Source organism: Temnothorax longispinosus, chromosome 6 (genome assembly GCF_030848805.1).
Source record: "Temnothorax longispinosus isolate EJ_2023e chromosome 6, Tlon_JGU_v1, whole genome shotgun sequence".
Lineage (NCBI taxonomy): Eukaryota > Metazoa > Arthropoda > Insecta > Hymenoptera > Formicidae > Temnothorax > Temnothorax longispinosus.
Window position 1 is genome coordinate 2,335,729 of NC_092363.1, and position 22,279 is coordinate 2,358,007.

Here is a 22,279-nt window from a genome sequence, read left to right on the forward strand (position 1 = left end):
GGTACGCGATAATACGATGCACGGCATGTTCCTCATGCGTTACACAGTCATTTGCCATCCTTTCTAAATTGTAACTCTATATTTATAATACGAATAAAATCTGATGTATTAATCTAGTTTTTACACTAATGACTGCAAAGTTAGGTAATAATGTTAACAATATTTCCCCGCGCAATATACTCGTATTTCACAGAAATTGATTATTCCTCGAACGCTCGACGCGACGCGACGCGCGCACGCTCGAAATGTCGCAGGCGAGACACTAGATCGCGTAAGATGGGACACAATGGCTAATTAGGTATGCATAATTACTGAAATTCCTGGGATGCAAATACCTTCGTTAGATAACGCGGCGAACAAACTTAGGTGAACTTTGATGTCGAATCCGGGAACGCGAGAATTTCGCCCGCCTCGCAAGCCCATTCGGCTACGTCAACAACATCATAACTCTTCCGGTAAGCGAGTGACAGTAACGATTCCGAGCAATCCCGGCGCACATTTGGCTTTTATGAAAACAAATCAGCAGCCGTTTCTGCCGCATCGTGCCGCGGATACGTTCAAAACAGTAGTATAGTACTTCGCTCAACCGTCTACAAAGCGCGTGTCATCATATTTTTTTGAAAAGGCCCGGGGCTTGCATGAACGCGTGTTTGAAGTGTTGTTTCATGTACACTAAAGAGATTCGGTTAGTTGAAATGTTGCGCGCACCTTTGATCTCCAAAAAAATACTCTTTTTCGTGTTTGCTCATCGCGCGACGGATATATTTACTCAAGCTATCCAGCGCAATAAACTTTCCCGACCGTAACGATACCTGGTAATTTGCCCGTGCGCGATATAGCGACGATCATTTTTCTCGAACGAAAATAATACGCGCGAAAATGCATGGTGGACTACTGTGGACATTGTGGACGCATGGCCGCGAGCGTTTCGTCGCGTTTCGCCGCGCGACGAGACGCTCGCCGGGAGAGAGGCAGAATAATTAGATGCATGATTAAAATCCGTAATGCGAGAAACGGTACGGTCGCATAATACGCATTGTAAAAATTATAAAAATTATATAAAAGTATCGCGAACCTCGCCGAGAAGCGGCGGAAGCGACGACGTGACGGCGAGGCGAGTGAAATCGTGAAATACTCCCGGGCGTGTCTACTTTGTTCCGGGTTTATTCGCGTTACGTAATCACGACATATCACGCGCGGTATTTGTAAGGCTTCGTTCGCGGCGCGATGTGTCGGATGCGTGGACCCCGGGATTGCGTTTGTCCAGAGAGAAATGGACGCTGCGCGCCCGTTATAGCGCGCTATACCGTGACGATGCATCGCGATGCGCCAGGCGGCGAGTCCGTAATGCAACGTAAAATATGACGGATACACCCAGGCCCGTGTCCTAATTACGAGCGTATCGTCTGCTGTCCTAGTTAAGAGTACATATATCCGGCAAATGGGAAATTAGTGAGCAATACTTATTAATCACGTATAATCAAAACGATAGCCTCCGTCCGGTAATTAATTGCCCCCTGTCTGAAATATATTCAGTCTAATCCCTCGATAAACCCCATTCGTTGCAGATACTATTTTCGAAATTGTTACGTCATATATTTATCGCGGATATCAGAATCGTATACAATCTACAGTTTTTTAATTTTACTCAACGTAGAGAAAGATATACATTATGTAAGGAATCTTTAACCCATTAAGCCTTTATGTGCTTTTCTGTTTTAAATCCTTGTAACTTGGATTCTGATCAAAATTTTTAGAAGTTTAGAATTATTTAAGGGTAAAAAGAGTTGCTCGTTCCAAAAATCTAATCGGCGTTGAGATGAAATCTGAAAAGAAAAATATAAAGATTTTGAACGTGAAGGTAAAAAGAATAAATAATCCCTGCTTTTTTTACTGACAAATATTCAACTAATAAATGATTTCATCTTTTTGAGTAGAATTTTCGTTATAAATTACTCATACAATAATTATAAGTATCGATTTATTCTTCTTAAAAAGACGAAATTATTTATTAGTTAAATATTGGGTTGGCCAATAAGTCCATGCGGTTATTTATAAGTAACATTTATAAATAAAAAACCGCACGGACTTATTGGCCAACCTATTATTTGTCAATAAAAAAGCAGAGGCTATTTATTTTCTTTTTTTACTTCTATTTTCAACCTTTGCATCTTTCTTTTTAGATATCTCATCCCATCGCTCTGACCAGATTTTCGAAAAGAGCAATTCTTTCTCTCAAGAGAAAAACACAGGTCTGTTAGGATTTAATGGGTTAATTAGATAAAATTAGTTAACGTACATATTTACGAAGAAAGCACGTCAGATTAAAAAGCATTCGCTGCCAATCACACATGTTCCAATGGTAATTGAAACAAATTTCAATCGTTAATTCACCGTTTGCAATACGTACGTGTCTGCGTAAACGTGGAAAAAAAATAGAAACGTGAGTCGAATTAATTTGTTGCTTCATCCATTAACATTCAAACATTCAAACATTACGTAATTTAAGTATAGTTCTAAAACGAATAGAAAATCCGAGATTGAAAAATAGAAATTTAAAAATATTTTGGAAACTTGAAATTTTTCTAACTAAATATAATTTTTCAAATAAATATATAGAACCTTTTATAACTGAAACATAAAAACGAAGCAAATACAGTAATGCCTTTCGCACCAACGACATCGAGAACAATGTAAAATGCATATATATGGCAATCTGCCAATGTGCGATCATTATAACGCAACGCTGCAACTTGTCGCAACGACGAAAATCCGAAAAAGTACTCACCGATCGGATCCGTCGCCTTCCTCCTGCCGGCAGCCGGCAGCTCGATCCCTCCGAATATCCGCTCGCTCCGGCTCGCTCCAGCTCGCTCGACCAGCAGGCAAGACGTAATTATTACCGTCAACCGCCATTTTGTCGGCACTCCCGGGACACGATTGACATGAATTTCGCGAACGACGACGGATTTTCCACCGGGCGCGGCGAATCCTCGATATCGCGATAATCTAACCTGTACGTCAGGTCGCGCCTACCGGCCTCGAAATGCCGGAGCTACACACAGTGTTCCGCTTCATTCGCCTCTCGTAATCTGTCCACGAAAAGTCATCGCACGAGCAACATCGCCCGCGGCGTTCACTCGTTCAGTTTAAGCACTGTAGCACTGCTGTCGCACTACCGACGCGATCCGATACACTCATCACCCGGACGCACTTCAGACGAGTGAAAACGAAAACGCGTAAACGCGAAGCACGACACGCACGACACTCACTCACCGCTCACCGCTCGACTCCGCCGACTCCGAATCTGAATCGCGATCGCGAGACTCCAATACTCAACTCTGATCTTGAGAAACGTGTGCACCAAACGCAGGGCAGTTCGCTGATATCAGATTGAAAACACGGCTCACGGCGTGTCCCCCCCCCCTCTACGCGTGGTGTAGCGGGTCCTCGCGGCGAGTGGCGATCTGGCGATAACGTCATGACGTCGCGAGTCGCGAGACTAGTTCGAAATGACTACGCGAGTCGGGGAGAAACAGCCTGCCACACTGAGCGGCGAAGTCGCGAGTGTTTCGATAACCGACGCATTCTCGTAAACAGCCGATCATCCGTCTTATTTTAATACGTTATTACCGACGCTCGCTATTGACGACGGTTCGACTCGGCCCGGCCGCGAGCGCGCTCGTGCGAGTCGTACGTGTGTTTTGACTCCGGCGGTTAGAAACTAGAAAACTTCGCGCGGGCGGCGCGGGGGAGGCAACATGTCGGACGACCGTGCCGCTTACTCCGCGTACTCAGCGCGTCTTTTCGCGCCGAGATCGAGTCGCGTGGACGCCGTGGACAAACGAGTGTCGAAAGTGCCGAATGAGATGGATCCAGCAGCGGAGGAGTACGAGATGAGCTTGCTGCATGATTCAGGTACGTAATAGCGCGATCAACTGCCTCTCTCTCTCTCTCTCTCTCTCTCTCTCTCTCTCTCTCTCTCTCTCTCTCTCTCTCTCTCTTTGCGGCGCGTCTCGTCGTCGCTCGCGTCGCGGTGCGAACTCGTCGCAGAGTAGCCCGAATTATTCAACGAATTACGGCCTCGCGATGCGAGAGCATCGAGCCACCGCCACCGAGGCGACGAGGATCGATGCTGTGTCGATGTCGATGTCTTAAATCACGCCTGTGATACACGTCGGGAGACGCCCGCGCCGGCCGCGTCGCGCGAAATGACCGGTGACGTGTGCATTAATAAACGCGTAATCATCCACGCTCTTTCAATCGTTCTGTATATGTGTGCAGGTGAATGTCTGGACGGATACGTTTATTGCATTTACGTGACGAAAGTCTGACACGTGTGCTGATTCTGTTCTGTTCTGTTGCCGATTGCAAGTTACAAATTCAGGTACGAGACACATGATCCACTTTTTAATATTTTACCTTTTTTCTTTCTTTCTGCGATATGTTACACGACGTATTTTACATATTTTATACTTTACGATTCGGCTACAAATTGTAGCCTACGATATGACTTCTCAATTTCACAATTAATTAGATTACACGAGTGATAAATTGGATATAATGATTAATATAGTATGCACACAGTTTCCGTATATAGCCTATTAAATTATTCACTCTGTAATCGAGTCGATCGCGCGGTACGTATCTCCGATGATCGGACATTCCGCCGAATTATCCATGGATAATAGCAATGCAAATTACGGAGGGAAAAAAAGCGACGCTACGTTTTATTCAGATCGAGTTCTTTCTCAGGGCGTTCCGCGCGCCATGCGTACGTCCTCGTCTCTCGTTTTCGTTCCGAAGCAGAAGCCCGTAAAAACGGATGTGACGCGAGAGAGCACGGGGACAGAGGTTCACCGTTCACCATGGAAACGGGGGCGCGGGGCGCGAGCAAGAAGGGTGACCATAGAGGAAACGGCCCCGACCGACGTAGGGGCGGACCGCGCGCGACCGTAATAGGGCGCGCAAAGAAGGGGGGTTATTCGACAATTTTTTACAATTCGCTCCGCCGCGACATATGCCCCTTAATTCTCGAGGATTAAGGAGGTATAAAGTTTATAAGGATTTACGACCGCCGTGTACGTACGTCGAAGTTCGTATTCATATACACGTACCGCGCGGGGGAGGGTGTTACACGTGGCGCGGGGTCGCAATAAAAGCGAGACGAGATGAACCTGAGTGAAGCTCTTTCATTGTGCCCGGGCCCCACATTTCATTCCGTCGCCGCGTATGCGCGACGGAAAAAGCAACGAAACACCGCCGGCGACGACGTTAGATTGGGTTACCCACCCGCGAGTGATATTAAAACAATGGATATTTATTTATGTGGTAAAACGATGGAGAGATGATGCGACGGGGCGATTGCGAGCAGATGCGGCGCGACACGACGCGCGAACGTTTACAGCGAGCTGCGAGTTTTGCGCTTTTCCAATCGCAACGGGCAACGCACAACGCTCCGTGGCGTTGCGAATATTCTCATAAATTCTACGCGATACGCGAGCTTTGTTACTCGATATTTCGCTGCAAACCGCGGATTTATCAAACGCTTGATTTGTTTGACGCTATTCTCCGCGGTTTTAATTACCGTTTAACGTCACCTTTCTTTTTTGTTCTCAAATGCAAACGTCGATAGTCGTTACGCACGCATTATTTGTCTTAAGATTGTAGCGCGCGCGGTTACACGCTTTGTTTGCATGCAGGACTTGCATGCTGTGCTTGCCCTGCATGTTATTACACGTGGTCGGAAAACAGAGCTCACTGTAACCGGGTGTTGTATACGAGACACGTGAGTGTGGATGCACTCTGATTCAAAATTTGCCTACCGATTCCATAGGCTGCTTCAAATTCTCTATGCTTTTTTTTTTACACAGTCTCGATTGCTTTCTGATGAAAATATGGTTCTATTTAGACAAAAGTACAGTTTGAGGGCTAATTCTCAAAATATTTCGATTAATCTCAATTTGTCAAAGAGAAGGAAATGTATGGTGGTACACAATCGGGGGTTTTCCCATATTTTTTTCTTTTCTAAATTTCTTCGCGATAAATGTCGGATTATTGACTGTTAAATTGACTGCAGCACACGTAGGTATACGCTTACATGATGACGTTGATCGAAGGAACCGGGCCGCGTAACCTTTAGCTAACATTTGGATTAGGGAAAAACTTTGGTGCACGCTAAGGATATATAAAGGGGGAGCGCCATCGTCGAAGTGCACACCATCGCGAACTCCTTTATTTGACTTGGAATTAGCCGGTTCGATGCGGTTTAAAAATGGACGGTACGGAGTGCCGGCCGCTTCCAGGTTCGTGCTTTGTTTAGAAATCGCACACTTGTTTCGCCTCCCCGTTGCTGCGCGCGCTAACTTATTCCCCGCGTTACCGTAATTGGATCAGCGAGAATTACAGGGAAGCTCGCTTTTAGACCTCCCGAAGGCGGCAAAGCATAGCGTAGAATACACCCCGATGCGCATTTGGACTCCGGTGAATGGCCGTCGTATTTACCTAATTCGAAATAACACTGATTTAATTTTTTAACATTCGCGGAGAAACTGCCGATAATTTATACAATTTTACACACGGATAATAAAATTTAAAACATAATCCAGGAGAGCAAGTACATGATGATACATATATTTACGTTACAGTGCGCTGTGTTAAGACTTTCTTGTAATAGTAGTATTTGATTAAATCTAAAATATTCAAACACATGTAGGTATAACCTCAATTAAATACAATTTTTACTCAAACATTTTTATCTAATTATTGTAGGTTTTTATAAATTTTTAAAAATCTTTATTTCATTTTTAATCACGAAAATGTGATGATTAATAAAAATTTTGTGTTTTACAGTATTTGCAATAAAAAATATTAGAAAACGCGTTTTCATTAATTCATAAATGCTGAATTGCAATAATTATTAAAATTGTTCCACATTTTCTAATATTAGCTACGTGAATAACACTTTTTTATTTTATTTTCAACTTTACATATGCAAATATCAATAACTTTATTGCCGCCGAAAATAAATTTATTCAAATTGAAACTTTGTTCAAATCGAATATTTTATAATTTTAACAACTACCGATTTTCAGATCACACATAGAATTGAATAAGATCGCAAAATTTAATTCCGATCAGCAAATTTACCGAGATCAATGCGTGGCGTTTAACACAGTGATATTCGACCACCGCAACATATACTGCGCCTCCTCTATAATAATGATTAAATGAATATACACCCTCGCTGAGAGAGGTATGGATATAATGCGTAAAAATCTCACGATGGGTAAAATATTTCACTAAATATTCGAGGGATGACAACCGCGCGGTAAACTCCGTACCTCTTTCTACGCATGGACAAAAAACGTACGTGCGCACGTGCATGCGCGTACATGTGTGTGCGAGTACCGTGCGCGTCCCATACGTAGATAGCACCCAGGCCAGGATATGTACGTTCCCTGTTGATTGAATGTGACTGTCGTGATGGAAGAAATTTCGCGAGGTACGTCACACCAATACGAGCGCGAGCGGGATGAATATGAATGAAACGGGTTTCCGGTCTGGCTGAGCCCGAACCAGTTTTACATTTGCATCCGTATTTGTCGAACGCGAGGGGTGAGTAATAAAGGCAGTCTAATTTTCTCCTCTTTTTCGGTAGCTTTGCACTGTACAGTTGTACACACCCCCGCGATGTTTCGCTCGGTGGAAGCACACATCAGCGCGGCACGAAAAAAAAGGACGCCTAGCAACCGCTTTTCGATCGCCGGGCCGCTTGAGTGCCGCGTACCCCTAAATATGTTACAATAAATTGCGTCGCCGTACGTGCGCGTGTTTTCGCGCGTTTGTACATCATGGAACGCGCCTTTTCCCGGCACATTACTGAACGCGTGTTGGCACGCGGAATACATTTAAATGCGTTATAAGCGTGCGAAGTTTCATCAAAATTCCTACGCGACGTCTGCGATCAATTATTTTCACTGAGGTGATATATATATGTATATATATATATAAGTGCATGTATTGACAGTCCGAAAGCTAACTTTTGAAATAACTTGTCTCTTTAATGAGGTGATATAAATTGCGTTATAAAATAATAATAGGGAAAAAAGAAAATTTAAATGTGAGGGAGGGGAAATTATTGAAGATATAATAATATATATAATTATATTATATATATTGTTATTATATAGATAGATCTAAAAAATGATATAGATACGTGCGATATCTATATTATTAATGAGCACAAATACGATACGTATTGGAATATCGTTTCCTTCGTTATTAATCACGGATTCATTTGACTACTCCATTTTTCTCTCTTCAATAATGCACTTGAGATGCAGCTGGGCACTTATCCTTACTCGAATGCCACGCTTTGCTCGGCACTCAGCAATCGATCCTTTTCCATTTCGATATCCTTTTACATCCACCTCGCACACAATAAGTATGGGTATCTAACTATTCTTTTAACGAAGCAACACCGTTTCGAGCGCGCGCCTGCCGATCCCTTGGTGTTAAAATATCGCGTTACGAGAGGCAGATGTTGGCCGGAAAATTCTGCGAGCAGTTTCCTAGCGTGCGCGCGTATTATCGCTGGAGCGAGCAATCTGTACATGGCAAACGCGGTTTGCGTGTAATCAGGGCACGTTACATCCACGTTACAACAAAACAACCGAGCTTAGACCAACGTAAAAATGGCCATTAAAAAATCGTATCGCTGAAAACTCGTTCCCTCCGAAATAACACAGACTCTAAATCCAAACCAAAGCCGTTTAAATAAATCCATGTGTTTGAAATTTTTATGGAAACGATTATATTTGATTCAGTCATTTTCCTTACGCTGTTATACGCATGCGTTGTTTTAGTAATAAAAAGTATAACATTTGCTTTTAGGAACATGCATATATTAAATAATTCATCAAATAAAATTGCCTCATTATTTGAGTAAAGCAGTACTATATGAGATTCATAAAATTGATTCATAAAATAGTTATTAAAGGCGACATAATAATATAAAATATAATTGATGCATCGAATGTGTGATCAATGTAATGTTACAAAGCCTATAAGAGTAATTAATGAATTAGTTGTAATAAGATATTTTGTATTCATGCCGTACGTAATATAAAATTGCGAGATATATAAAATCATTTTCAAATTTATGCAGTAATAAATTTCGAATAAATATTGTCAGACACAGTTATTCTCTGTATGGTGCAATATTACGAAAAATGAATTTATATCACGATATTATAACTCTTTTGACTTTATAAATTGAATCAGTTCAAAAATTCATACTACCGCACCAAAAATTCTCGACCTCATTTATGAAGCAATTAATTTTCTTTAAATATTATAAATTTCTTCATTTTTTAGTATCGTGTTCCTTGAATAATTAATTGTTTATATGGCATACAACTATTTCAGATCAGTTAACGTGACTGGAAGAAAACTAATATTTTGTCTACTCCAATTGGGTTGCGAGAATGACATAAAAATCGAGCTTTGTCTGTTCAGGGCATCAATTTCACGTTCTCGCTATACAGTTTCTTTACAATAATGTCCGGAAGTTCTCTCTCCGCAATGTGAATCCCGTCGGACATCTAGAGAGATTGATAAAGCTCTGCAACGAACGTACGCCGGGAATAAAGTTAGTAACGAATTGGTAGACAATATTTGGGGAGGGCGATGCACGTGCAGACTGATATCCATCTTTTACGACAACATTCAGATTCAATTTGCTTCTCAATATCAACCAACTCGTACTGCTTGGCTCGATCTGGACTCGATATTTCTATTTGTGTCTCTTTCCTTGTCTCTCTTCTTGCGCTTTATCTCTTTTCTTCTCTGGGCAACTTGGCCGTTCTGGTTTATAGAATACCAACCTCTGCTACGTTGTTGCAATATATTTCTGTAACTTAGAAATATTACATTGAGACCAGAAGGATATCGATGGGAAGTTTCAAGTATATACGGAGTAGATAATATTTACTTTTTGTACTTACTTTTAGCAAGATGGACAGACGTATTGTCATCAGCGTATAGTATGAAGAGAGATATTTAAAAAATTAATTTTCTCAAAAGTTAAATTTGATATTTTCTTAAATATAGATATGTCTTTAAGAATTGGTTATCATAATAAATATTCTTTTTTTTATTATGATTTAAAATGCACTTCACATATCTGAAATCTATTATCGATAAAATTATACGTTTTATTAATATATCGCTTAGCGATAAACGGTATTAGACACATCGTGAATGCCGAATGAGAATTCAGATGTGGATACACGAAATTTAAATCCGCCGTGACATTTAAATCCAATTGTAACGTCAAGGCTATGTTTCTCTAATATTAATGATGATCGAAGCATAAGAAAACCACTCGACATCGTCGAGTGTGTAATTATGATTGAAACGAAGGAAAGCGGCAAGATAACCGTTGAATGTAAATCTCGATTTAATGAAAAACTTTCCGCGCGTACGGATATAAAAAAGGCTTTTTGTTCCATAATCACTTCGTTCTCCCGCCATCGTCGTTGCTCTCCCGACAGACCGTGAATGGCAGGTACATATCCGTCTATTCCGTTTTACCCTTCGTTCGCTGAAAGCGGACCGTCGAAAATGGCTCATTAGTATTCAGGTGAAAAACGGACAGCCTGAATCGTACACGTATAGATTATTGACACCTGCCGGCCGATCTTTAGCGCCGAATTTCGATCTGTAGAGCCAGTCGACGCAGGAACAAAATAGACTAAATTCGTGTCGCGAATTTAGCATACACGTCGATATTCCACCGTATACATTCTATCGCAATTTCGCATGCGTCGCAAACTACCGAGTAGAGAAGAGAAATATAATTTTGATCCATAGCCAGAGGTGAATCTGAAACAATCTCTGTCAAATGGATTCGCAGCGCTCTCCGGAAAAATCGCGCGTTAATGAACGTCCGTGTGAGGACTGAGGAAATTATGTATAAATTACGGTATAATGTTTATAGAGTTCATCAATTATGTTAATACGAAAATTCAAAAAGACTTGTTTGCAAGAGCATGGACGCGCATGAAATCCCGCTTAACTCACGCGCGGCACTATCGATCCTCTCACTTATCTTCTTAACTTTACAGTTTACACGGTGCGTCTTCCCCCTGTTGCATTATCCAAAACAGATATGCGCGAAGGATCTCCCTTCGTTGGTACTGCGAGGCTACCCCATCGTCTTCGGCAGTAGCGATACGCGGTACTGCAATAGAACGATCAGCCAGCCGATCAGCATAACCCTTTAAAATTCCACGCTCCCTTTCTAATTTCGATTCCAAAGGGAGACGTTGACATTGACATACCCTCGTCGTATTATACTCCCGTCCTGTTTTATTTAGGCGGTGCTTCGCGTGCAATGTACTACTACGGTGCCGGAACCCACAATCGAAATTGTGCTCCGTTCGATTCGCAAATGTCGCGCGTGCACCGAGACCTTATGTTAAATAATTACAATCCATTATCGTACGTAACGGAAATTAAAATTAATTTGATTGCTCTAAATAAATCTATAACACCATTTTATGATGTACAGTTACGCTTTGCGGATCAGCGATCACAGTACAACTTTTATAGAAACTAATTACTTCAGTAAACGTTATATGTAAGGAAAATGAGTACCAATGATACAACTTAATTCTACATTAAAGTTCTATTTGACATTTGTGCAATTTTAATTCTCTTAATTAAGAGAGTTCTAAAAATACTGTCGAAATATTTTAGTGGCAATAGATTAATCTATTATCAAGTGCGATAAGAAAAGAACATTAGTATAATATACACTGAAAAACCCATTTTTTGTTGAATCAACTAAATCTGTGTTTGGATATGAGCAAACAAATTTGTTATATTAACTAAAGAATTTGTTTGCTCATATCCAAACACAGATTTAGTTTATTCAACAAAATGAGTTTCTCAGTGTATGTGACAATTTTAATTTACAAAATTCTAATTAAAAATATATTTCTTATTTCTGCACATTTAATCACTCACACAAATTGCCGGAGTGCATTAATCAACGGCATTATGCATGGCAGCAATCCTCTTCCTTCATTTTCACGAGACCATTTTATGATCGCATTTAGCTGCTCAAATTATAGCGGCTCCGCCGTCGCGTAATCATTGCCGACGTTGTGCGATAACGTGGCGGTTTAAAAAGTTCGATTAAATATAAAGCAGTCAGCGCGGATAATTATCGGCGGGATCGGTGACCTAAGAAGCTGCTCTCGCGAGATATTACGAGAATGTTTTTTACAAACAAGTGTTACGTTTTATTTTCTCTTTTGAAGTTTCAACAACATCTTCGTGTTTGTCTCAGAATACCAGAATTATACGCGCGCAATTTCTACGACGTTTAACTGGTAAGCAATAGCATTTCGGCTCGGTTAGCAGCTCACGCATTTACGGATTGAGTGCGGAAGATGGGAAGAGCAACGCGCTAGCAACGAGAAAGGAAACAGATAGGATAAAGATAGGTGGGGAGAGACGGAGAAAGTGTACGGCAATCTACTTCGCTCCATTCAATCAGCCATCGATTTCTTCGATTTATTGGCCGGTTTAGGAGAAGACGTATGGACGGTGCCGCCGTCGGCTGTCGTTACTTTGGTTTAGGGGATGACCGCCCATATTTTCATCCCTCAGCCCCAATCTCTCCTCCTGCATCCTCGCGGTTCACGTGTGTATGTATATCTATATACCTATATATAGAGATATTTCGCATTCGCGAACTGTCCGACCGGTTTTACGTGCGAAGCAACGACCGACTTTTCGAACCCACCGGAAACTCGCTGACGGCAGCCTTTCATCGCGGAGATCTCCCTCGTCTTTCCGTTTTTCATCCTTCTCTCTCTCTCTCTCTCTCTCTCTCTCTCTCTCTCTCTCTCTCTTTCTTTCTTTCCCTCCCCTCTCTCTCTCTTTTTTTCTTATCGCGGAAGTAGTTTTTAGAAAGTCAACGAGGCGGTGAAGTCTACGTATCGACGTGTACGCCCCCGATAGTTACCAGCCGGGAATTTCTCGAATCCGCGATGGGAAACGAAACGACACCGACTGCTCTACATAATGCAGCTCGCACGACACGTCCATTCCCCGAGCGGATTGATCCGCTCGATAAGGTATCGACGAATAACGTTGCGTGACATGACAAGTCTCCCGGCACCGGAATATATGGATGAGCTTGGATACGAAAATAGAATAAACGAAATTGCGCGTGCATACCTAATGCGTGACATGCGCTGTATAAAAGTTCGGCGAGTGAACGGAATACATGAGTTTAATAGTTAAATCAATATTAGCAGTCTATTTTGTGACCCCATTCTTTCATTCAGACTGTATAGTCACACACACACACACACACACACACACACACACACACACACACACACACACAACGTACGCATGCACGCACGCATACAAAGAAGATCTTGACATTTGATTTACCGAATGTGTCATCTACGTACCAATTCACTATTACCTCGTCATATAACTCGTATCTGCGATACAGATTTCGAGAATACAGTTATAGGTATCGTGATAGGCATCTCGCTAAGCGTAACGTGACAAATGAGCGGATTCGTATTATCAGTAATTACATCGGGATTAGCAATGGTTGGCATTAATCCTGTCGTAAATACATTTCGATACTTTGAAACGTTAAATACTCATTGGGCCTTAATGACGGATCAATGCGTGAGTGTAATCTATTTATGAAACTTGCCAACGGTCATCCGTTCGGACGCGAATTGTAAACCCGTAAAGTGTTGTAAACGATCTGCGCGCGCTATCACGCAAACGAGCGTGCGATCGTTTTGATTTTACAGAAAAATTGTAAGTTTTAATAATCAAATTTTTCGAGTCAACTTCCGAAATATATATTATATTCAATTTTTGTGCATATGAATAATGCCTATTACAGCGTTTATTCGATTACACCTTTGATCAGCGATACTTCACGTTCACAGGAAAGCACAATTATAATATTATTAATTCATAAAGATGGAGTGCAGTTAAAATAGCATTATGAAAGCAATATAAATTCGATGAATATTCGATAAACGATACCAGATAATCGTTTTACTCTATACGGGTTCGACCGATGTATTAAATCCAAAATACCATAGTACTCAATTTTATCGGTTTCTTTAATGAAATAAAGCACGCTGGTCACAATGTGTGTGTGTGTGTGACATGTAGTATTTTTAGATTGTTTTCTATATCAAGAGTAATCGACCAACTCGAATTCATATCTTACAACATACATCGCACAGAACGCGTGTCTCAATAAATCATACGTTCCTATTGGCAGAAGTTAATAAAACAACGGTAGGACGGGTATAAAATAACGACAATAATATCGTATAGCATTATTATGACGCGCCAATCTCACAATGCATTCAACTGCATTGTATGATATAACGCAGGCAGGTATGAATATTTCGCTGGGCTCCGCATGGCTATAATCTTTTTCTGGAACATTGCAGAGGCAGAGGGACATGGATTAGAAGAAAAAGGGAATCAGGAGATTTGTCGGAGAGTTTCGTATGTCATTCGCAATATTTCGTTCAACGAAACCACGCAAAATCTCGGTGTTGTACTATTTCTTTTCTCTAAAAATGCACACATTTTTGCGTTAGAACCAACAAAGTATATAAGTTATTTATACCGTATACATATCTTAACAATATCATAGGAGGAATAGTAAAATAGTAAAGAAGTTAATAGTTAGTAGGCAGTCTTTTAATGCACTAGGGAACGCGAATTTTTAAACGAGCTGCATCCTAAGACGACGACGAAGTCGCAAACTTACAGCACTTCTATCATTAAGGAGATTGTATAATCAGATAGTAACTTACTACTTACCACGAAGTATGCGGCGGACAGCGGATGATCAAGTATTTTTTCTTCCAATCTCCCGAAGATGATCATTAATCTTCAAATTGTATTACCGTATTGCGTAATGTTGCTACTCGTCGCAACTTTTCCGAAGATCGAAATAATGCTCTGACATAATAACAGGAGAGTAATTAACCGTCATGCACACAGTCCCTTCGTTTGATTTATATATATATATATAAGGTTTATTATTAGACGTGAACTGTTTCTTAATTACATTTTAATAAAATTAAAGGCGATATTTTGCAGCGCGTAATAAAATGATAAATAGTAGAAATATAATATAACATAAAACATTAAAAGTTTTGACAAATTAGGTTTGTCAAAAGTGAGAACATAAACCAATTTTATCTTTCGGTTAATTGGAATTAAATTTTACTGTAATAAAAATTTAATTTAAAGTTTGTTTGCCAAGATATTTAATCTCTAAAATTAAAAAGTTGCGGCAAATGATAGTTTCTCATCAAAGTTCTTCTGAGAAAAAACCGATTCGAAATCTGTCAAGTAGTTTGTCACCGACAGGGGGGACGTAACACGCGCATTTTTACATCATTAAAGCATAACCCATTGTATATCGTGCGAGAGAGGTCAACAAACATCGATTTTTGCGTGCGCACAAGGAACGGCAGAAAACAATGTGTGCGGTATTAATGGACGCGGTTGCAAATGAAACGAAGCTATCGCGGTCTCGTACGATAGGTGTGACAAATGGCGGTGAAGAAGGCGAAGGTGTACGCGGCAAAAAGAGAAAACAGTACATTTGAACATTGCTGTCGACCAGGCACAAAATCGCGACAAAGGTTTCTAGCCGTACGCATACGAGGTATTGTCCCGGAATCGCCGGAACTTGTTTAAACTGTTGCACTTGCGTAAATCAATTTCTATCGCAATCATTAAATATTAACGTAAAAATATAAAATGATCAGTAAGCTTAATTATCTCGATTGTGAGCTTAACTAGTTATGAATATTAGAACGCATTTACAACGGTAAAAGAAAAAAATTATATGTATATGTATTTGGCCACATAAGTGCAGATGCAATCGCTTATAAGAAATATCGAATATACGCTCCGGTTGAAAGGTACATATTTCTCCTTACCGACCGTGAGTTCCATTCAAGATTCTAATTTATTCGCTCGGTTTCACTGGAAGTTGGGGAAAAATGCAGCACCGAGAGACGGCACAGTCGATGGACATCGATTTTCTTGCGCGGTACAGAAGAGTTACAGGCCACGCCAACGAGCGGTATTAATGGATGCGGTTGCAAATGAAACGAAGCTATATCGTGGAGTCGTGCGGTGCGTGTGACAAACGAGGAAAGGCTGGAAAGCCGAGGGGTGAAAAAAAAGTCGCGACACACCGGTCCGCAAGACCGAGCGATTGCCGTGCAAAGAACAACGCCGTTGTTGGTCTGCAAGTCTACGGAGAACGGCCGGGCGACAGAAGCAACGCCGACGTCGGTTCCACGAGAGTGACACGTAATCGTTTACACGGAATTCGTCCGATACGGTGCGACGTGTAACGAAGAAGAGAGAAAAAGAAAAAAAAAGAGAGACGCAACGACGGAACTGTTCGGGTTAGCCGGCACGAAGGACGCATGGAATTCGTTTGCGTTTTAATGAACATGCGAATAATCGCGATTCTTTCACCTAGACTATTCGCCGTTCCTTCAATGCCGACGATGACATTTGCGCGGAATTACAGAACAGTTGCGAGAGGACGGGAACTCGTTTTCGCCCCTCGTCCTCCGTTCACCACAGCCTCTCGATGTTTGAATTTACGAAGGTAATTCGCCTGCTACCCAATTCATCGTGCGCCTTTTTCGGTAAACTGCTTTTTCGAGAAACGCGACTTTTGTACGGAGAAACGAACAAATCATATACCACGCAATTGTGGAAGGAATATGTGTTTCGGCGAAACTCTCTCAAATAGACAGGATATATGTGCGAATAAGTATAGTGAGAATAACATTTCAAATAAACCTCAGTTCCGCGTAATTGGTTTCGTGCATCGTGCTTTTTATATGGCAAACGAACAAACGGAAACACCGCGGGTTGTTAGACGAAACTGTTTCTTTTGACATTGTTAAAGAGTAATAATAACGCACAACTACTTGCAACAGACATTTAACGGCAAACTGTAATAATGAAGGAAATAATGGCGGTTATATAATTTCGCTGCGCGGCGGCGATTCTCGGGCTGTATTTGACCCGAAAGCACAAGCTTGTAACTTGTCGGATTTTGCGTTACGAGGTGGAAAATAGGTTTTAAAATGAGTCTTGAAATGCGTGTTCTCAATGAGTATTTGCAAAGAACGTAATTTCATTTCCGCTCATTCTTCCATGGCAAACCGACTTGGTGTGAACATAAGGTACTTCGAAATTTCCTTCGATTTTATTCATACTCATCTTCTATTCTAAAATAAACTTGAGAAACTCATTGTAATAAATTATAACGCTAGCTAATTGACTGAAAATGCAAACTCTTGACTATTGAAAATTAAAAGATCTTTAGTTGAGTATAACATGAATCAAATGAACCGAGCAAATAAATAACAACCGAAATATATACGTTATTATAGCAAATTATATCGAAGATAATTAAGAAAAAAAACTAAAAATAATTTAAGATTAGAAAAATAAAATAGGATTACAACGATATTATTTATTGCTATCCATATCACGACGCTTTTCGCGAAAATATTAGCGATATAGAGGATAGGAAATGAGAAAACTCTTACTCAGGATTGACTGAGGAAGGTCTGGTCACCCTAGTTTAATCGTGCGCATACCATATGTCCAGGCACATCCGGTACGGTTATGGCGGACGTGTCCACACCTTCCTAAATTGCCTGCCAGGATTGTAACTGGTGTTTCCGGATGGTCTTGCCATATTCTAGATTTTTTTGTGTCGGTATGAGCGTCACGCACATCGCGGGATGGTCAAATATTACTTCACACTACAGATATATATTTTTAGGAACGATATCGTATTAGTACGCGCGAGGGTTATGGAAAAATAAATAAATTAATAAATACATCTTGGAAAGGTTGATTAAAATACGTACATCGAGATATTATTTATATCAAATACTCTGTGACAAAATTATACGAATATAATTACGCGAATACGCGAAAAAAAAATTTATAAGCATGCAGCTGATTTTTTGACATTCATCTGCGTGAGAATTGATGTGCGTTCTCAAAGGGCGACACTTGGTCAGATCGCATCGACTTACTAATGCAACGGCTAATCGGTTCACTAGCGGGATGCGGGGTAAACCTAGGTAATGTAAACTTCGCCTAGTCCAAACCGATCGTTCCACCCGTATTACCGTCAACACGTCGGGTACGCGGATAAACACAAACAAGCCGATATTCGGCGCAGAGCGGTCCGCAGATAACGCACTTCCTCCCGCGGCTGACATCGTGTCGCGTTTCATGCTCGACACCGTAGTTGTCCAACCGTAACGCGATCTCGACGAACATCTGGAGGCCTCGCGGGCCCCATCGAAAGATTTATCCTCGCGTAATGACAGGGCATCGGGCATCTCCGGTGCATAACTGTCATGTCGTATAGCGTACATTTCGACGCGGCGACGATGTGACGCGATCAAGATTTCGACCTGCCCTTCATCTATCCCTTTATCTCTCCCTTCCTCCTTTCTCTCTTGTTCTCTCTCTTTCCCTTTCGTGGCGCACATATGACGACAACCCTCGAACTCCGTCCCGATGCGCGCGTAACATTGACAGAATATCGTTATCGACCAATGGCGATCTGCAACGGTGCCGTCGGGACCGCGTAACACGCGCCCGATATTACGGGCATAAAAGGCACCCGCCGAGGCGAGAAGGAATTCCCGAGAGTGCCAGAGATAATATCGCAAGCTATGTCCGAAGCATCGTTATGAGCGTCGACGTATTTTTAACCCGTCATCGTTCTCGCGAAACCTTTGGCATCATTTTGACGTGAACTTTTGCACTTTTGCAATTAATGTATGACATTCGAACTAAATTTATAATAGAAATGTGCAAAATGAATCAAGATACTATTCCGATGCGGTTATTCCAATGCTATCTCTAATATCGCACTAAAATGTTTCTGCACGAAAATAAAATTATGTTCGTGAATAAGTAATACTTATACGAAGTACGTCTTCCGATCATCTAGAAATGGCAGAAAGAAAAATTAACTCTGTTCGTTATCTCTTGTTCGTACCGCGATTTAACGTCAATCTACTCTGTTTTTTCTCGGTAAAGTCTTGACTTTTTGGCAAAAACGGAGCATCTACATTCCGATTATATTCGGAGCGAGCGTCACAGACCCTATCTCTTATTTCGCGAGGCGACTATATACTGAAATTCGATTTTGCATAATCCGGACCGCCGAACCGATCATGAGCGCGGTAAGATATCGCTCGTCCGTCCGGAAATAGGTATCGGATCAGGTTGCCGCCGGCCGCAACGCATGATCGCGGCAACGCAAATAGCGCAATCGCAGACACACACTCCCGTGGATTGCCGCACGAGTTCTCTTAATGATACATTTATACTCGACTGATATCGGACGTGTTTTCCTAATGACACATTTATACTTGGCTGATATCGGACGAGCGACACGTAGATAACCGCATCGGGAAAGCGGTCGGCGGCGCTGGGGTGAGCGAATAAAAGCAAGCAGGAACCTCGGGAGCGTTTTGCAGATATTCCGTCGGCCGCTATCGCTTTTTATGGCCGCCGATTGTACGGTCGCATGGACACAGATAGGCGAGCGGAGCGGGCATGCGGAAACAGGACGGAATATGTGGGCGGCGGTACGCACACACGCGGTCGACCGGTGTATTAACACGCGCCTGTGTATACCTGAAATAATACTACAAGCGGAGGTTATCCGATGCTAGAAGTCAGAGAGACGACGAGGTGAACTTCGAGTCCAGTGGTAGTGGTGTTCATGGTAGTGGCTCTCTCTTACAAACCCCAACACCAGTAAAATAGTAATATTGGTATCGTTGCGTACCGCCAATACTACTGCTATCACTAACGCCATGGTGTTCTGAAAAACATCGATACTGACGACGAAAATGTATGGTAGTTAGCGGCGTTATAGTATCACCTTCCAACGTGCTCTCTATCTCTTCCAGGTGTAATCGCTCACGCGATATCCCGGTTACGCCGGCAGATTTAAATAATATTCACTTTAACAGATTTCAGAACGAGTTTCATTATTTTTCTCGTTTCCACGGTAATTCGTGTCCCGCCGGGAAATATATTTCGCTCGCGAACCCACCCCGACGGATCTCCTTTTCTCTTACTGACTCTCGCTCCTTCCAACGCGAGCACTCCTTTTTCCTCACACCTGCCAGGCCGCTGACACTCTTCTATGCCGCTCCCTTTTTCCACCCCCTGTTCAGTCACTCACTCTTTCTCTCTTCTCTCTCTCCCGACCTCCTTCCGACCGTTTCTCTCTCTCATGCTCCTGGCACTTCGTACACGGCACAAGCGACTTTTATCGTTTTGCGCCGTTTATGTTTATACGCCGGAATAAGGCTTCAATGGGCTCCTTGCTCGCCATGAAATTGAAATCCTGCCTTTCCTCTGGAGGCACTCGCGCGCTCTTTTCCTTCGCGAGCTGACCTATCGTCCAGGTTATAGGTACTCTCGCGCGAAATGAAACGGATTGGACGATGAACTGTTTTGCCAATCCTTTCCTAAGTTCGCCTATAGCGTTGATCTGAATTGTTCGTGTGCAATATTACAATGCGTCTTAGGTTTCTAAACTCCAATCGTGTTCTTACCGTGACCTCGTTTCTATCGATAGGTGATCGAGAGAGAGAGAGAGAGAGAGAGAGAGAGAGAGAGAGAGAGATTCTTATAAGAAGATTCTTATATAGAAACGATTTATTAAGAGCTTCTGGTATTACTTCTATTTGTAATTTAAGATATGCCAACTTATACAATTTTATTAGAATATGAAACGATTTCTGGTTAAAGAAGGTTTCGATTAACGTATAGCACGTTATGCATTTGAAGGGTCGTTTTCATTACGATGATGCCGGAACTTTGCATCATATCGAGATCGTGGTAGCATCGGTACGATGAAAGATCGCCGTTCGAATATTAATGAGGCTTCTGTCTCGTGGCAGAAGTTGCGAAATCTGGCGTTAAGCGGTCGGAACGTGAGTATAGGCGAGGGAGTAGCTGCGTGCCCGGGAAACCGTTGCCCGGATTTGGTGGCGATGTAGCGTTTTCGACGAGACGAAGGGAGAGGCATAGACACGGTAGCCCCTGAGGCAGTGGGATGAAGAGGGTGCAGAAAGCCCTTATCTTACCTGAACTCCTGCGCTGCAGTCGGGCATTCATAAAGTCCCGAGTTAAGCCTCTCTCCCCGTCCTCTCTCTGTTCTCTCTCACACCCCATTTGCGTTCTCTCTCTCTCTCTCTCTCTCTCTCTCTCTCTCTCTCTCTCTCTCTCGCGCGCGCGCTTTCTTTCTCTCTCTATCTATCTGATGGCTCGCCACTCTCATCGTTCCTTGTTGTATTCTCCATCTTCCTCGCACCCATCCACTAGAGGTTTCTACGTATAGTGGCTTGTACCGGCTTGACCGAGAAGATATAATCCGCACACACTAGTTACAACCCATTAGTTGCCCCTAGCTAGCTTAGCTCTTCCCTTCTCTCTCTCTTTCTCTCCCTCTCTCTCTCTCTCTCTCTCTCTCTCCCTTTTACTCTTTTTCTCTTACTCCCTGTTTTGCTCTTCCGCTCCTTAATAATGCATCTAGAAGATGCTTAATCGAGTCTCGTAACTCATTTGTGATTCGGTGGATGCGCTCTCGTTCTTTGCCCCTTCGCCCACTTTTCGCTTCTGTCTTTGGAAAGAACTTTTCATCGACAACGCTGTCGATGTTGCGAGCGCTGACTGGGTCCACCTGAGAACCTTTCCGGTTCGGTAAAATTAAATGACCACGGCCCGCCTTAAAGTTTCGATCTGTTGATTTAATCAGCCCTATCAACTCAGCGTGACCCTCGCCGGAAAATTTGATTGTCGGCAAAGCCTCAGCCGGCGGATTGCTTGTCGTGGATTTTATAACCCGGATATTTTCGCTCGGTCGCCGGTCAATGGTGTATTCACGGAAAATTGCAGGTTGAAACGCTGTTTAGGTCGACCGGCGCTAGCGCGATAACGCGATAAACGGTATCCTCCGTCCGATTAAAGCTACATTGACTGGCACGATAGGATATATAATAATAGATAGGAAAATAGTAGTTATCTTCATAGAGGATCTTGATATCACTTAATCTTTAGTTTACAGGATATATTTTCAACGTCGAGAAATCGTTGAGATTTCTGTTTC

At 42.1% G+C, this 22,279-nt stretch overlaps 2 protein-coding genes across 6 annotated transcripts in view; one reads left to right on the top strand and one right to left on the bottom strand.

The window, feature by feature from the left end:
* The window catches only part of LOC139814095 (uncharacterized), a 248,087-nt gene extending 244,656 nt beyond the window's left edge, over positions 1 to 3,431 (bottom strand). For both annotated transcript variants that reach the window (XM_071780085.1, XM_071780084.1), the window contains exon 1: positions 2,789 to 3,431. In XM_071780085.1, coding sequence (XP_071636186.1) covers positions 2,789 to 2,916 — 128 coding nt within the window. In that variant the 5' untranslated portion in view covers positions 2,917 to 3,431. The remainder of the gene's footprint in view (positions 1 to 2,788) is intronic.
* Ten-a (tenascin accessory) overlaps positions 1 to 22,279 on the top strand; it is a 561,949-nt gene that overhangs the window by 346,681 nt on the left and 192,989 nt on the right. The window lies entirely within an intron of this gene.